Below are 18505 nucleotides of genomic sequence, written 5' to 3'. Positions count from 1 at the left end.
CATAACTTCAAAGGACAGCTCCGATTTCTAATAAGCGCGTAGAAAGAATAATTATATACCTGCGCAAACGGAATAATTTCAGGCACGTATTATTAGTCACAGCAACTCTTAACTGACCTTAGATGGACCTTATTTCCTCGCAATAAGATCTAGAAATTGGCAGTTAAATGTGGACAGTGCTACGGCGACCTGTGGTTAGCCCTCGACTTGTTCCCACATCACATGATATTTTTTTGAGTCTAATTGGTCTCTCTACACGTTTTTGCGTTGATTTACTGTAATCTATTTTTTGTATGATTGTATACTTTACATTTGCGTATGGGTTATTATCCTGGAGTAGGTATATCATCAAGATAAACTACTTTTATTATTATTTGAACTAGTTTGGTTTACAGATTTATTTTTGCTAAGAGTTTCTTTTTGCAAAGGCTGTTCATACCGACACATAAGAAGCCTCGATGTGCCGTGTGCCTCGTTAACATATCGTGAACTATATCTATTTTACTATTGCTAGTTTTTTGCAAATCGCAAGAATTAGGGCAAAGTACATACCTACTAGAGAACATTAATTTCACTACCTTTAAAGGTCACCCGTAACCTACTATTCCTAATACCTACGTTTATCTGTAACCCATCTAATCGATCGTATTGGGTCACAGATCATACCGCCATATTAAACACTTGCATTGTCATTCTCGTCATCTAGAGCACATAGGAATATAAACTTTATTGTGTCTTAATAACGTACAAATTTCACACAACTTTAAACCAAATATGGGGCTATGTGGTCAGTATGAAATGCTTTCACATTCATGGCTTAGTTTTGTTTCCATGGCGTGTTCATGAGTCTTATTTATAGCGTTTTATCAATTTTCACGCAGAACGCTCTTTTTACCGGTCTACTACTGACCTACACGAGCTATTGAATAGTCTTAACGGTAGACCATGGTTTAATTTTTAAATTACTTTATAAAAGACTACGGCCCTTTGTTAGTTCGTGCAGAAAATCAGACACAGATTTTGACAATAATAGGTAGACAGTATTTATTTAGGGGTCTTATACCAGAAAGATAGCGTATTCCATTGATGCCAGACAGCCTATTTACGACCATTTAAACGCAAAGAAAGGAAATATAGCTGTTATACAAATATATAAGGCTGCCCTTTCCACTGAAGCGGAGATGAGAGAATTCAACCAATAGCATCGGTTATAGATGATATCCAACGGAGCGGAGAAGAGATGATAACAAACAATGCTATCGGTTGATTCCTATCGTCTCCGCTTCAGTGAAGAGACAGCCTTAAACTGATAAACAGAGCAATGGTGTAAACTTCACCTTTTAATAATTATCTGTAGGTACCACCGATTAAATACCTGTCTTCACTTTCATCTTTGTCTTTTGCTTAATCAACCATCAATTATTCTACGATAAGCTACATCTTTTATCTATACTGTTCCAAACAAAATGGCCGTTATCGTCTTCAGAAATTCTCATAATTTAATCTCTTTTTGTACTAAGCATGTAAAGAGGTTTTCTTCTCAAAGTGCGTGGACAAACAATGCTGCCGACGTTCCCGCATGACAGCTAATTAACTAATTACTGTTAATGAATACGCAACACATAACTGTTTATGTAATTAAGCTACGGGATAGTGAGGTTTCCGGTAAACTTTGAAATGATATGTGCGTTTGTTGAGACAGACATGTAATTAATGAGATTAATTTTATGTAGGTATGTATGATAAAAAGTTTGTATGTATCTAAATTGCTGTGGCCTGACAGGGTCTGTAATACTTGTAATATGAGAGCAATAAAGATGTTTGAGCTAGTTCGTATTTGAGTAATAATTGGATAGGTATTAAATGTCTGAAAGCGAACAGATGTAAATCATGGAGCGTCCTCTACTGAAGAATTTCTAAAAAAAATCTATTAAATCATGTTATCTGACCTCAGCACTATCTGGGATCTCTTTTTCCAGAGTATTTAAAGTGTAGTTCCTAAATGAGAAAATGTAATACAGGTTATGGTTTATGGTGTATCATGTCACGGTCCATTTAAATGCCCACCAAGAGAAACTTGAAACGTGGTGTTGCGGTTGGCATTTTAAGATAAATCATTGTTTCGAGCTATAACTTGATAGAGGATGGATGCTTTTTTCATCTTCAGAACTACAGATTACTGAATTCAATTTGAGACTCTTCAAACTATCATATTATTATACTGAATCCGTCACGGTCGTCTGCACCGGCCTAAATCTAAGACAAAGCTGTTTTAATTTCTACTAAACGTGTAATCGAAGTGGGGTATCTGCCGGCCACTTAACGGTTCGTTAAGGCCTTACCATAGATACGAGAGCAGAGGAAATGGCGCCTTTGTTACTATGACCTGTGTTTTTAATTGTCTATGATCTCTAAATCGGTATAAGTACATAAAATCGAACAATGGACTGGATCGAAACAGGATGCCTTTCATCTCAAGTGATAATTCAATCACTTCATATTTAATTTGCAAATACACCACTAGCAGGCACTCATTCTGGTGTATTCTCATCGGTCCCCGCTTTGGTGGGTTTGGGATAGATTATTCCCACTTGTGATCTAAGGGACCGGGTGGAAATAAGTACTTTCATTCCTATCTTTGACCGCCGAGAATATATGGGAACATCTACAAATACCTACATGATGATTTGTACCTAAGATATGAATGGTACCTACCGTGTGTGAGTACCATTAAGGATGACTCACGTTAGACCGGGCCGTGTCCGGGCCGGAGCTTCCGGCGCATCGCTTTCTATGGAAAGCATCACGTGATCGCCTGTCATGTCATAGAAAAGTAAGCGCCGGAAGCTCCGGCCCGGACACGGCCCGGTCTAACGTGGGTCATCCTTTAGACGACATCGCTAAGTTTGCACTGACTTGGCAGTAAGTGTTGAAGGTAATTCTGCATGACATTTATAATGACAAAGTCTGGCATTGTCATAATTAATGTCAAATTTCTATGAATATGGCATTAATATGACGACACTCCCTCGTTTTGTTTTGTTAAAGTCGGGACCATGTCGGGACAAAGTTAGCTTAGCCGGAGTCAACATATCCTATATACCGAAAAAAATAATTTTCTACAATACTACCAGAACGTATAGTAATTAAAAATATAGTTATAGCTACTAAAATCCGGTAGTAATAACAAAAAATGTTGTATCGTGTAAAACTTGTTTTTTAAACATCACTGTTTAATTCTAGTTAAATGCAATTTAGTACTGCTTACAATTTCGTTGTATATGTAAAGATGCAAGTGTTGTAAATATTAAACGTTTGTCTCGTTTAATATATGCATCGTAACACTAACTATTGATATGTAAAAATAAAGATACGAGTGTACACGTTACAAGTTATTATGTTGTGGTTACTATAATGCATTGTAAAGCCTGACAACAGTTTATTTAACCCTGAGATAGTGTCGCTGCAAACAGCTTACGTATGGCAATAATGTGCGTACGTCATGTATAGTCGGGGTAGTGGGCATTGGCTTCATGTTGATACTCGTATAATGTCAAAACATTGCTTACAAAGAATTCGGTTCTTTCAATTTACCTATTCGTCAAAATCTGATTCTAAATATTCAATATTTATATATTCTTCGTTTTCTGACTCTGACGAAGTCTCATTTTCATCAGATGTTGTGTCGCTTTCAGGACCACCAACCTCGATTATAAAATGTTCAGTCTCCAATTCGATTATAGGATTTTTATCGTCGATCTACATAAACCTTAAATGAAATATTGAAGTTTAAACCAAACAACTAACCAGTTCAATAAAACCGCACTATAAAATGTCAATACCGGTCATGTCAACAACCAACTTTAAAACATTGTTTATTGGAATGCTATGTAATCCTTCGTCTTTTTTAAGCTGTAAGTATTTGGTTGCATTCACTACAATTTTTTTCGCATCTTTGGGATTTTTTTTTGGCATTTTTGTAATAAAACCGTTTATATTTGAATATATTCGTAGATATTTTCCGTTTGTTTACATCGGTGACATTCGATGACATCCAACGTTCGTTGTCAAAGAGTATTTGTTGCCAGTAAAAGAAATTAGTACCATTGAAAATCCGCAAAATGGCGAGGGTCAAATAAACTGTTGTCAGGCTTTAGTCTGAACGAATCAAACAGTTGTGCCAACACCACGGTGTATGCGCGGCTGGCGGGGGGCGGAGAAAGGAATTGCGCAAGTCACAGAACGGCAGCCATTACGCCAGCGTCTTACGTTCCGGCCGGTCGATGTTTTATTTACGTAGATCCTGTCCATAATTTTATTGTAAACTAGTACAAGTGTATAGTATAAGTGCTTGTTGTTTGCGTGTTGCTGACACAGTGAAAATGGAAAAGTCCTCCCGCACCGATGTGGATAAGGAGGGATTCACACTGGTGGAAAGGAAACGCAGGGCGCCTCGTAAAACTCTGTGTGGCACTGCGCAGCCGGTTAATTCTGGCCTACGAGTTGCGACACCGAGTAAGGCGCTCTACGTGTCTCGCCTGCATTACTCCGCCGGGGCCGACGAGGTGGTGGAGTACGTCCGCCGGAAGACTGGCTACACGCTGAGGGTGCACCAGCTACAGTCGCGTCACTATGTGCACTTCAGTTCATTTGTAGTGCGCGTGCCGAGGCCTCTGCAGGACACCATCGCAAGCGCGGACTTCTGTCGTCCCCGAAGTCGCCCAAATCCAATGTTTAATTTGTATGTCATTTTTGTGTCTATTGTTTTATTTGTGGAGACAAAATGTTTTTTTCTTTTGTAGTGTCACAGTGCCTTGGTTTTACTGTAATGCTGTGTTACTTATTTGATCAATAAAATAAAAAAAATAAGTGTGCTTAAAAACTTGTCTGTATTTACTAGAAGAGCAGTGTACTGGTTATATATTGTTCACGTAACCAGAACCCATTGTGCTGAAGGGACTTCTAAACGGGCCATATGTTCACTGCAATATGTGGCCGGCAACTATTAGTGTCCCTCTCTAACATGTGAGTAAGAGGACACCAATAGTTGCCGGCCACATATTGCAGTGAACATATGGCTCGCTTAGAAGCCCCATTAGCACAGCGCGTTCTGGTAACGTGAACAATATAAAACCAGTACACCGCACAAATCGTTCAGTTACATATACGAGTACTGAATACCTTGTTATAACAACAGGACAGGAACGTATATGTTACTGTATTATTTAGTAACCATTAACAGACCGGCTAGTTGGGTTTACTAAAAGTCTTATACCCACTACTATACACTTCATAGAATTAACAAATTTAATTTAACAAGAATGGTCTGGTTATGTTTACAAAGTGTCCTGTCGTCACATATACAACAAGACAATATAGTACAGCTAACCAGATTCTGGTTACCAGTACCAGGTTTTTTTTTCAGTGATAGGATGAAAGCCATAAATGCTTAATGTGGCACACATATAGAGGTACTTAATAGTTATTTACGATACAAGTGCGAAAAATAGAAAATCCGCAACGAATGCCTAATTCGACACGAGTTGTGAATTACCTATTCGCTCGCACGTGTATTGTACAACGTTTTACAGCACATATGGCCCTTTAAGTCGACGTAGTTACGTAATGTGCTTATTATAGCATCGGTGTCGTACTGTAGCACCAGATGTACTTTAATATAGTTGTTACAGGCATGTCCATACAAATGGCAACGTTGGCAACAATGTATTTGAGAAGCGAAAGCAATTTGCGTTCATTTTTACCTTTATACCGCCATTTATAAATCTAGTCTAGGTCTCAAATTACCCTAATATCCGTTTCGTACCGCGTTAACCGCAAATCACTCTAAATGACTCGGCAATGGCGGCTTAGTTGGTTATTCTTTTTTTCGTTTCGTAGTTCTTTGACTTTACTAAGTGTCCTTTGCATTTGTGAACGATGCGACGACACCATAATTTTAAAGATATCTAAAGTAACATTAAAGTAAGAATCTACTCGATATACCACGACTTAGTTCTGTAGAAGAAAAAAATTGTATTGTGTAGATAAAACATAATTACCTATTGAACTTAGTGCTAAGATAATAAAATATTATGCTAAATAACCAATTTTACAGTAACTTTATCTTGTCCACAGACCTCGCCATGTGGCGCGCCGTGCAGGTCGCGCACCTGCTCTTGGCGCTGACGTGCGCGCGCGCGCAGAACCGCGTCGTGGACGTCAGCACGACATGTGACCGCGGCTCGTTCACCGTGTCGCTGGAAATGGCGCAGCCGTTCAAAGGCTTACTGTTTAGCAAGGACTTCTCGAGGGAGTGCAGGGTGCAAGGTGAGCATAGTGGGCGTCAGCACGACATATTGTGACCGCGGCTCGTTCACCGTGTCGCTGGAAATGGCACAGCCGTTCAAAGGCTTACTGTTTAGCAAGGACTTCTCGAGGGAGTGCAGGGTGCAAGGTGAGCATAGTGGGCGTCAGCACGACATGTGACCGCGGCTCGTTTACCGTGTCGCTGGAAATGGCGCAGCCGTTCAAAGGCTTACTGTTTAGCAAGGACTTCTCGAGGGAGTGCAGGGTGCAAGGTGAGCATAGTGGGCGTCAGCACGACATGTGACCGCGGCTCGTTTACCGTGTCGCTGGAAATGGCGTAGCCGTTCAAAGGCTTACTGTTTAGCAAGGACTTCTCGAGGGAGTGCAGGGTGCAAGGTGAGTAGAGTGGGCGTCAGCACGACATGTGACCGCGGCTCGTTCACTGTGTCGCTGGAAATGGCGCAGCCGTTGAAAGGCTTACTGTTTAGCAAGGACTTCTCGAGGGAGTGCAGGGTGCAAGGTGAATAGAGTGGGGGTCACCGCGTCAGCACGACATGTGACCGCGGCTCGTTCACCGTGTCGCTGGAAATGGCGCAGCCGTTCAAAGGCTTACTGTTCAGCAAGGACTTCTCGAGGGAATGTAGGGTGCAAGGTGAGCATAGTGGGCGTCAGCACGACATGTGACCGCGGCTCGTTTACCGTGTCGTTGGAAATGGCGCACCCGTTCAAAGGCTTACTGTTTAGCAAGGACTTCTCGAGGGAATGTAGGGTGCAAGGTGAGCAATAGTGGGCACAGCCGTTCAAAGGCTTAGCCTGGCTTACTGATTAACAAGAAATTCTCGAGAAAGTGATGCAAGGTGCAGCACAATTTTTGGAGCAAATGAGACCGTGCCTCTTGCAAATCCTGGTTGTACATGACGTTCATGACACAGTAGTAGTAGTAGTAGTAATCACTTTATTGTACACAACACAGGTTTACATAATATTTACAGAAATAAAGGTACAAAGGCGAACTTATCCCTGTAAGGGATCTCTTCCAGCTAACCTTCGAGTAGATGAGGGGAGAATTCAAATTAGATAGACAAACTTACGGAATGCACAGTAACATTTTAAAAGTAAACTAACCAAAACGTCCAAAAGTAAATAAAATACATAAATAATATTATAAAATAAAATACATGCTACATACATAAATACTAAACATTTATTACATATAATATAATTATATATATATATATATATATACACACAAGTGTCAACAAAAAAAAATATCAGTACTTAACCAAATCACGCTTGGTTGGAAAGCATACGTTTCTTCAAATTAGCCTTGAGTGACGCTACAGACTGGGACCGTTTGAGCGACAGGGGCAACTCGTTCCACAACTTCACCGCGCGTACCGTGAACGAATTCGCATACGATCGTGTCTTATTCGGGGGAATAGCAAGCGTAAGATTAGCACTTGAACGTAAGCGCTGTTCACTGCCTTCAGCCAGATAATTAAATCTCTCGGTAAGGTAAGATGGAGAGCAGGGGTTAAAGAGTACGTTGAAAAGCAACGACAAGACACGCACATTTCGGCGTCGGCGGATCGGTAACCACCCGAGCTGAGAGCGGAATTCAGAAATGTGATCGTACTTACGGAGGCCAAATATGTACCTGATACAAACATTTTGTAGACGCTCAAGTTTATCCAGCAATTCCTCAGTAAGGTCCAAAAATGCAACGTCACCATAGTCAAGAAGAGGGAGCAATAGAGAACGAGCAAGAGTTAGTTTGGTGTGAAGAGGGAGGAAATTCTGTAGTCGTCGAAGAGAATGGAGAGATCCAAAAATCTTTTTGCTCACCTCGGCTACGTGAGGAGCCCAAGAAAGCGTCTGATCCATGATGATACCCAGATTTCGGACAGTAGAGGAAAGAGGGATAATAATCCTATCAAACAAAATGTCAGGTACCACCATGTCCGAGAGCTTGTCTACATAGTATGGACTGGCAATGACAATCGCCTGTGACTTCTGAGCATTAATTTTTAAACCAAATTTGCACGCCCAATCCCGTATGGACTCTAAGTCATAATTAATCTGAGCAATTAATGAGGGAAGATCGTCTATACTAGCCGCTGCATAAATTTGTAGGTCGTCTGCATAAAGATGGTATGAAGACGTAAGCGATGTGGTGATACCATTAATAAAAATAGAGAACAGGAGTGGAGAAAGCACCCCTCCTTGCGGGACGCCAGCGGTGAGCTCACACCAGTCGGACAGTTTGTCATCTACTCTAACACGCTGGCGTCTGCCAGAAAGGTAACTACGGAACCAAGATAATGAAGTTTGGGAAATGTTAAGTGTGTTGAGTGTGCCTAGAAGGATCTCAAAGTCTACCGTGTTGAAGGCACTACTAAAATCAAGGAGGACAAGGACAGTAAGCTTTTTTGATTCTATATTAAACCGAATATCGTCGGTTACTTTAACCAGAGCGGTAAAGCAGACTAGCTAGCAGTGGCCTGATGTCGGACGAAGTCCAGTAAACCATAATAACAAATGAGGTGTGATCCAACATGTGAAGTAATTAAGTATTTCATAGAGGTTGATAGGCAATCCTATCGTATGAAATCTAGAAGAGCGTTAATTAGCTTTCTTCGTCCGTCTACATCAATTTAGCATAGCAACAACAGTCCTGTAAAAACTACACAATGACTAATTTAGGGTGTCAAAATAAATGAAAATAGATGATGAACAAAATTAATTTCCCATTTTCAGGCAACCACAAAACGAAGGTGTCTCTACATCTACCAACGAACGCATGCGGCGTGAGGAGTTCCACCTTGAACACGACCAGCGACGACCAGCTGTACTATACTGTAGAGCTGGTCGTGCAGATGGATCGCATGTTACAGCAGTCCACAGATCAGGAGCTTGTGGTCAGGTGAGGACACAGCATGCAATAGCATTCCAACTATTAGCTCGTGTTATAGTTTGGTAGTTAGGTCAAGAAGAGTGGAGGAAACCAGATCGCGCGGCAAATCACCTAAGCGCTGGATTGACCAAATGAAATCCGCAATCCTTACAAAGAATTGTGTCCGCCTCAAATGACCACGACCGCTCTGTCAGAGATACGACAGAGAAGAAGAAGAAGTTAGGTCAGAGAGGACATTCTGAACACAGCGATGCCTTTAAAGTAATTACCCAGATAAAAAGCATACTCTCCAGTGGACAAGAAGAATAACCACTGACAGTTAGTACCTATTTATCAACGATTTCGACAGAGTCAAACATACTGTAACGACATTTAACAGTTTTTTGCTATAATTTACAGGTGTAAACTCCAACCGCGTGCAGTTCGTATCAACAGTTCAGCTCTCGAGGGAGTCATCAACTCTAAACTACGAGAAATGATCGGGCAGGAAGCTAAAAAGACGAGGTAAATATAAATAAACAAGAATGCACTTATGTCAATACAACTATTATTTGTAGTCTCCACGTAGTCTCTCTCGTACCAGCTAACTAACCGTTTCGAGAAATGCTTTTGTCAAGTTCTCTCTGACTGATGTTCTCTGTCATTTTAGTTGTCTGCTTCAGCGAAAGTCTCTATCTTCAGAGTTTTCCATGTTCCCCACTGTTCTTATAGTTTATTCATGGTTAGTTCCTACAATGTTTAAAGTGACACCTAACTCAGGTTCATAAGGATCTAAAAAAACCGGACAAGTGCGAGTCGGACTCGTCTACCGAGGGTTCCGTACTTTTCAGTATTTGTTGTTATAGCGGCAACAGAAATACATCATGTGTGAAAATTTCAACTGTCTAGCTATCACGGTTCATGAGATACAGCCTGGTGACAGACAGACAGGAGTCTTAGTAATAGGGTCCCGTTTTTACCATTTGGGTACGGAACCCTAAAATAGATATGATATAAATATTAGACCACAAGGCTGACTCATTCCTCGACAAAGAAATATTCATCGAGCGCAGCAGATAGACCTGGGGTGGATCTGGCAAACTATAATGTTGTGTACAATAAATAATAACCATAATAACTCAAATTCAATCTCGTATTTCAGAACCGGCCGTAACCGGCAAGGCTGGGTGAATCCAGCTGAGACGGAGCAGCGTGAATGGCTACTGGAATCAGCTCGGGCGTGGATGGAGCTGGTCCCAGCTTCGCCCAGCAGCGAGCCCGCCACGGTCGAAGTGGGGCAACCGACGAAGTTGCTGATTCAGTGCACGCTGCCTGGTAAGTCGTTTAGGACTCACCTTGGCTGCTGGAATCAGTTCGGGAGTGGATGGAGCTTGTCCCAGCTTCACCAACTAGTGAACCCGCCACGGTCGAGGTGGGGCAGCCGACAAAGCTGCTGATCCAGTGCACGCTGCCTGGTAAGATACTGAACGGCCGAGCCGCTGGAGTCAGCTGGATGGAGCTGGAGCTGGGCCCAGCTTCGCCAACCAGTGAACCCGTCACGGTTGAGGTGGGGCAGCCGACAAAGCTGCTGATCCAGTCCGCGCTGCCTGGTAAGATAGTGAACGGCCGAGCCGCTGGAGTCAGCTGGATGGAGCTGGGCCCAGCTTCGCCAACCAGTGAACCCGTCACGGTCGAGGTGGGGCAGCCGGCAAAGCTGCTGATTCAGTGCACGCTGGCTGCTAAGATAGTGAACGGCCGAGCTGCTGGAGTCAGCTGGATGGAGTTGGTCCTAGCTTCGCCAACTAGTGAACCCGCCACGGTCGAGGTGGGGCAGCCGACAAAGCTGCTGATCCAGTGTACGCTGCCTGGTAAGATAGTGAACGGCCGAGCCGCTGGAGTCAGCTGGATGGAGCTGGTCCCAGCTTCGCCAACCAGTGAACCCGTCACGGTTGAGGTGGGGCAGCCGATAAAGCTGCTGATTCAGTGCACGCTAGCTGCTAAGATAGTGAACAGCCGAGCTGCTGGACTCAGCTGGATGGAGCTGGTCCCAGCTTCGTCAACTAGTGAACCCGCGAGGTCGAGTAGGAACAGCTGACGAAGCTGTTGATCCAGTGCACGCTGGCTGGTAAGATAGTGAACGGCCGAGCTGCTGGAGTCACCTGGATGGAGCTGGGCCCAGCCTCGCCAACTATTGAACCCGTCACGGTCGAGGTGGGGCAGCCGGCAAAGCTGCTGGTTCAGTGCACGCTGGCTGCTAAGATAGTGAACGGCCGAGCTGCTGGAGTCAGCTGGATGGAGTTGGTCCTAGCTTCGCCAACTAGTGAACCCGTCACGGTTGAGGTGGGCAGCCGACAAAGCTGCTGATCCAGTGTACGCTGCCTGGTAAGATAGTGAACGGCCGAGCCGCTGGAGTCAGCTGGATGGAGCTGGTCCCAGCTTCGCCAACCAGTGAACCCGTCACGGTTGAGGTGGGGCAGCCGACAAAGCTGCTGATTCAGTGCACGCTAGCTGCTAAGATAGTGAACAGCCGAGCTGCTGGACTCAGCTGGATGGAGCTGGTCCCAGCTTCGCCAACTAGTGAACCCGCCAGGTCGAGTAGGAACAGCTGACGAAGCTGTTGATCCAGTGCACGCTGGCTGGTAAGATAGTGAACGGCCGAGCTGCTGGAGTCACCTGGATGGAGCTGGGCCCAGCCTCGCCAACTATTGAACCCGTCACGGTCGAGGTGGGGCAGCCGGCAAAGCTGCTGATTCAGTGCACGCTGGCTGCTAAGATAGTGAACGGCCGAGCTGCTGGAGTCAGCTGGATGGAGTTGGTCCTAGCTTCGCCAACTAGTGAACCCGCCACGGTCGAGGTGGGGCAGCCGACAAAGCTGCTGATCCAGTGTACGCTGCCTGGTAAGATAGTGAACGGCCGAGCCGCTGGAGTCAGCTGGATGGAGCTGGTCCCAGCTTCGCCAACCAGTGAACCCGTCACGGTTGAGGTGGGGCAGCCGACAAAGCTGCTGATTCAGTGCACGCTAGCTGCTAAGATAGTGAACAGCCGAGCTGCTGGACTCAGCTGGATGGAGCTGGTCCCAGCTTCGCCAACTAGTGAACCCGCCAGGTCGAGTAGGAACAGCTGACGAAGCTGTTGATCCAGTGCACGCTGGCTGGTAAGATAGTGAACGGCCGAGCTGCTGGAGTCACCTGGATGGAGCTGGGCCCAGCCTCGCCAACTATTGAACCCGTCACGGTCGAGGTGGGGCAGCCGGCAAAGCTGCTGATTCAGTGCACGCTGGCTGCTAAGATAGTGAACGGCCGAGCTGCTGGAGTCAGCTGGATGGAGTTGGTCCTAGCTTCGCCAACTAGTGAACCCGCCACGGTCGAGGTGGGGCAGCCGACAAAGCTGCTGATCCAGTGTACGCTGCCTGGTAAGATAGTGAACGGCCGAGCCGCTGGAGTCAGCTGGATGGAGCTGGTCCCAGCTTCGCCAACCAGTGAACCCGTCACGGTTGAGGTGGGGCAGCCGACAAAGCTGCTGATTCAGTGCACGCTAGCTGCTAAGATAGTGAACAGCCGAGCTGCTGGACTCAGCTGGATGGAGCTGGTCCCAGCTTCGCCAACTAGTGAACCCGCCAGGTCGAGTAGGAACAGCTGACGAAGCTGTTGATCCAGTGCACGCTGGCTGGTAAGATAGTGAACGGCCGAGCTGCTGGAGTCACCTGGATGGAGCTGGGCCCAGCCTCGCCAACTATTGAACCCGTCACGGTCGAGGTGGGGCAGCCGGCAAAGCTGCTGATTCAGTGCACGCTGGCTGCTAAGATAGTGAACGGCCGAGCTGCTGGAGTCAGCTGGATGGAGTTGGTCCTAGCTTCGCCAACTAGTGAACCCGCCACGGTCGAGGTGGGGCAGCCGACAAAGCTCCAGTGCATGCTGCCTGGTATTTCGTCGTAGCTATTTAAAGACGCACCTCCAGTCCCCTCCAGTCAGTGTAGTACTGACATACCTACTCTCGCGCAGCTGCAAAGAAGCAAGTATAGGTGCATTACGAACAATGTTCCTTTAAAGATAGATTAAATGAAACACTTGAGTCTAACTGAAGAGTTCACCTAATAGGTATTTACCTAATAAAGTTTGATTAACATCTTTTAGAGCGTTGTCCCGCTTCATCATCGTTTCTTTCTAGTCGTCCCCTCATATATCGTCTTAGGATTGCGACGGTAATTCATTGGTCTCCATGCAGGCCGTTTCTTTGTTTGTCCAACGGATCTCGCCTGGTAGAGCCAATTAGCGGCCTCCTGATAGTGTGGGTATTAATATTCTCTTTTTTTTCAGTTGGAGTCGGTCTCCGTATAACCAACTGCGTAGCTCACGACGGCCTCGGGGAGGCCTCGCAGAAACTCCTCGACGAGGCCGGCTGCCCCATCGACGAGTCCATCTTCTCGACCCCCTCCATCCACCGCCATAAGAAAGGGACGGAGATAGACTTCGCTGATCTCGAACCGGTAAGAATTCAAAGCGAATTCGCCATAAACACCACGATAGTGCTGGACAAGTAACTTATAAATCTAATAGTAAACCTTATAAATCTATCTCGCACAGGTATGACAAAAAGCCGTAAAGGTACCTGGTATACTAGACAGTTTAAAAATAACGGATCTTGTTTGACCTGGCGCATAATAATGGGTCGGTTGTACCAAACTGTCCATCACCATTCAAACTTTCGCAAACGGCCCCTGAGTCTGTGCGTTCAATTGTCTGTGTACTTACTTTAATTTTTGTCTGCTCACAGGTGGACCCGCAGCGAAACCTGGACGAAAACTTCAACCTCAAACACGCCAAAACCGACCCAGAGCTGATGTTCAAAAACATAATGACGTACCAACACGCCATCACCACATTCGCCGCTTTCAAGTTCCCTGACCGAGCAAAACTACATCTAACTTGCGGCATAGAATTATGCAAAGGAAAATGTCCGCTTGTGGACTGCAAAGCTTTGCAAAGGCCTCAACAGACGAGGGAGGGGTTATTGAGAAAAGCGAGATTGGATAAAGACGCTAAAGGAGTTGTCATTGATAGGTTGGAGGTGTATAACAGTATTGAGGTGCTGGCGCCTAATATTGAGTTGGAGGATGAGGCTTCTATAAGAGGTGAGTAAAAGAATATTTAGAAGTCACTGTATTTTTTCGTAGAAACTAGTAATCAAAAACTTTTAGCTAGTTTCTCTACACCTAACAAGGCGTCCTCGGAAAAAATCTAGTCTATTAAGATGAGCATCGTCGAGTGAGAGCGCACCTATAAAACGTCTCGATGAAATTTAAATCCTATTCAATTGGAACAGAGTCGAATTTAAACCGTTGTGAGACATACTAACATTGAATAATTTTACGGTTTAGACTCACTTGTTTTTAGTCACTCGCGCGACATGTTTCGGAGAGCCTCCGAAACATGTCGCGCGAGTGACTAAAAACAAGTGAGTCTAAACCGTAAAATTATTCAATGGAACAGAGTCGCTTTTGCTGTGTTTCGTTCAGTTTTCCAACAACGCAAAATCAACTCTATTTCTTACACTATAGGTTCAAATTTCAGTGGAAATTTTTGGATTTTTCATTTGCATGGCTTGGCCTTAGGAGGCTACTGGCGTTATAAAATACCTGATGTTTTAATTTTTCTCCAACATATATTCTGGGCTTAACCAAAATGACAATCGTTGATACAAAACGCCAACCGAAACTTAAATAATGTATGGAAATAGTCACGTGACTTTTCGTAGCATCTGTCAATCCTATTTTTTTTTTTTTCCGTTTGGTGTTTGTCGATGTACGATTGTCATATTGGCTAGACCCCTGCTACTGAGGGCCTATCGCAAACCACGTTCGCCGTGTTGCCTCTCTGTCACATTTGTAAATTCGTCCGTAAGTGTGACAGGGAGGCAACACGTCGAACGTGGTTCGCGGTAGGCCCTCTGAAACGAATGATGTACCTAAAGCCTGACCAGGCGGCTTAGCACGGTCGCGTTTTTATCCCTTGTCACCATGCCTGTCACGTTCTAACAAGTACGTAAGTGCGAAAGGGACGCGCATAGTGATAGACGATAAAAATGGAACCGTGCTGCGCCCACAGGAATATATGATCACGCGCCATGTTGCGGAATTTCACTGGAACAATTTTTTTCATACTACATAATATTGAACGGTCACCCATGCATGAGAATAACAGCGTCCTCTTGACAATGATCATATATTACTCAGGCTTTACTTATTTGATCACATCAAGGAATAAAATAATGATATGCAATCGTATTTTAATTTCAGGCTCACGAAGAATAGAAAGCGAAGAGAACGAGCTGATCCGAGGCTTCTCTCCGGGCGACAAGACCATATGCCTCTCGCCCGGCAAAATGGCTCTTGCCTTCTGCGTGTTAGGGGTCATATTCCTGTGCGCGATCGCCGTAGCTTTCGTCTCGCTAATCAGAGCGAGAAGGCGTCTAGGCAGGGAGCCGCTGCATACATCCCTCTCTTTCTACACGGGTAGCAAGAGCATGTTCTCTTCTAGTGAGAGCTCCAGTTCTGGTTTGAGTGGCAGTAAGCTATTGCTCACTGATAGCCCGTATTTAGATCATCATTCGTCTTCAAGCAATAATTGGCCATATTCTAGAGCGTTTTAAGGTTTCTTTGTGTGAATTGTTGAGTTAATAGGGAATATACACATAACTCTGCGTAGGGGGCGCCACTACCACAATTACTCACAATCGGAAGGTCTACCGCAAGCGAGAGAGTCTAAATTTTGTTATCTAACCTCTCTATCACTCTTGCATATTCGAGCGATAAAGAGGCAGATAGCTGAGTTTCGATTTTCGCGTTTCTAGGTAGGCCCTTTGTAAACAAACCGCCTTGATGTATCAATGTCATATCTTCTTGTCTGTGAAAACTTGTCAAAAACAGTTTAAGAGCCCATCAACGTGCCACTAGCGCCACTGTTAAATAATCGTGATTATTTAAATTTAACGACAGGTATTTAAAAAACGGGGCCGCTACGTACTGTATTGTGTATTTAAGTAGGTACCTTTTGAATACATCAAACTAGTTTTTATGTTTCTTCAATCTATGCGTCCAAAGTTAAAACGGCCGTTGTTGTTTTGACTTCCTAGATCGACGAATCCAGCAACATAAAAACTAGTTTGATGTATTCAAAAGGTACTTAAATTAAATACACAATACAGTACTCCTTTTTTAAATACCTGTCGTTAAATTTAAATAATCACGATTATTTAGCAGTGGCGCTAGTGTGCACGTTGATGGGCTCTTAAGGCACAGTATGTATAAGTTACTATATGGTTTACGATGGGTGCTAGTGCTGCACTCTGGCGGCAGAACGTTGCAGTAATACCCCCTATTGAATGTGAAGACGAAAGTTTAAATTACAAAAAGGAAGATTGTGTAACGAAGAAGATGATTTGGACTTTGGTATAACCACAACAAGTAAAAAATAAAGACTGCTAATAGTACGATTTACAACATTAATAAACTGAAATTTTGTATGGATCACCAGTTTTTATAGTTTAGGTACTTGTTATGTTACAGATAATAAAATATATGACAGATCTCGGATAGCTATCTTCCTATGCCATTAAGGTGTTCTATCTGTAAAGTCTATTTTTCCAAAGACTTGTCACGGTACTATTTTGAAAAAATAATGGTTAGCTGAAATATAGCCGTAGAAAATACATACAATACAAGCATATTTTCATAGAATTATTAAACGACTACGATGAATGTACTTTTTTGGTGCTAATCGTAACAAATTTTTTTAAGAAAAGAACTAAAGCCAATATACCTAATGTCGGTAAGTTTCAAATTCAAAATGTAAGACTTTCTCCTATTACCTCCAAAGGTTTTTAAATATTTTTTTTGTACTTCCTATGTTTATTTATTATTAGTTAGTAAGCTTTATGAACATGTAATTTGAGGAGGTGCTTTTGGCAATTACTTGTTATAAGTCTTGAATTAATGTCTTTGACATTTCAAGCATACATTTATAGGTATTTGTTCGGTTGGTTGTGGGATTTAGTTTAATATAAAATTCATTAGCACTTCCTCGAGGTTAAATTCGTAATACATATAAATTAAGTTAAGCAATAATTAGTACATATTTACTTATAATAACTCTACCTACAATAGATGATACCTTGTCAACTAAATTGGTATTTATTTTATTTGTGATATATTCTTAAAGACGATGGATGTTTTTTTATACCTTTACAAGTTTATATTAAATTAATAAATGGAACAATACAATTATCGACTTTTATTTCGATTACAATTACCTACTTCCTATATTATCTTCAGTTGTCATTTGTTTGTTAGGATGGTGAAGGAAATATTATAAAGATATAGAAATTGATATCTGCAATTCTGCATCAGTTAAGCTACTAGGCCATGTTTGGTATCGTACTACACTTAGGTAAGTAGGTACATTTTTATTATTTCGTTGGCTGGCCCTAGTGGCCCTCCTTGAAAGGAAAGGACAGTAGCCGACGTGATTGACGTGAAGCATTATACGGGAGGTAAGCAACGAAGAAGTTATTTGAAACATTAAGTGAAAGTAATTTAATTTTTCTATTAAATCCACATAAAAAGAAAAACAAGAAACATTACATCACAATTTCTAATATTGAATTTTATACCATCTAGCGGCAAATAGGGAAACCAAAACCGCATAAATAAATTACAACTGGCAACACACTTGTTGCGGAGTAGTGCTGTGCCAAAAATCGATTAAATAAAAACCCAACACCATAGACAACTGTAACTTGCACCTCACTAAACTATGCCGGTGCATGACATCATTCTATCAAAGATTATGAAGATACAGACAAGATCAAACTATTTAAGAATATTGATGCCTGAGGGCCTACCACCAACATAAAAAAACGTTATCTGCCTCTCTGTCTCTCAAATATGCAAGAGCGTTAGAGAGGCAAATAACGATTTTTCGATGTTAGCAGTAGACACTCAAGTCAAAGACAACTTAGGTTAAAATTATCAAAATGTCAACATACGAGTTTTAAAACAGTAAATAACACCATTAAAGCCCCTGCTACACGGCAGCCGACAAGCCCCCAAACCGCGTGGCCTTGGTCTGTCCCGGACCGTGTAGACAGTTGTTACCGACAAAATTTCGTTTGACCTCCGGACGCCCTTGGCATGCGAGCGCGCGCCAGCGACCGCGGTCTGAGCGGTCGGTCCGGAACCGTGTAGCCGCCTGACGCCGACCGCACTAGGCCATTTCGCTCGAAGGACGCGCCGTGTGCGCTCGTGTGGTT

General features: G+C 43.4%; 1 protein-coding gene across 4 annotated transcripts in view; it reads left to right on the top strand.

The window, feature by feature from the left end:
* The window catches only part of LOC134797107 (uncharacterized), an 87597-nt gene extending 71449 nt beyond the window's left edge, over positions 1 to 16148 (top strand). The window contains exons 1-8 of one of the 4 annotated variants that reach the window (XM_063769337.1): positions 6855 to 6958; positions 9064 to 9229; positions 9620 to 9724; positions 10362 to 10491; positions 10632 to 10674; positions 13516 to 13685; positions 13973 to 14330; positions 15495 to 16147. In XM_063769337.1, the coding sequence (XP_063625407.1) occupies positions 6895 to 6958; positions 9064 to 9229; positions 9620 to 9724; positions 10362 to 10491; positions 10632 to 10674; positions 13516 to 13685; positions 13973 to 14330; positions 15495 to 15847 (1389 nt within the window). In that variant the 5' untranslated portion in view covers positions 6855 to 6894 and the 3' untranslated portion in view covers positions 15848 to 16147. Of the gene's footprint in view, positions 1 to 6135; positions 6328 to 6854; positions 6959 to 6978; positions 7083 to 9063; positions 9230 to 9619; positions 9725 to 10361; positions 10535 to 10631; positions 10675 to 13515; positions 13686 to 13972; positions 14331 to 15494 lie in introns of those variants that run through there. The other 3 variants (XM_063769338.1, XM_063769340.1, XM_063769339.1) reach the window with 3 other exon arrangements.
* The last annotated feature ends 2357 nt before the right edge of the window (positions 16149 to 18505 follow it).

Source organism: Cydia splendana, chromosome 14 (assembly GCF_910591565.1).
Source record: "Cydia splendana chromosome 14, ilCydSple1.2, whole genome shotgun sequence".
Classification (NCBI taxonomy): Eukaryota; Metazoa; Arthropoda; class Insecta; order Lepidoptera; family Tortricidae; genus Cydia; species Cydia splendana.
The sequence above is the reverse complement of the archived record's forward strand: the minus strand, read 5'-3'. Positions and strand labels throughout refer to the sequence as shown.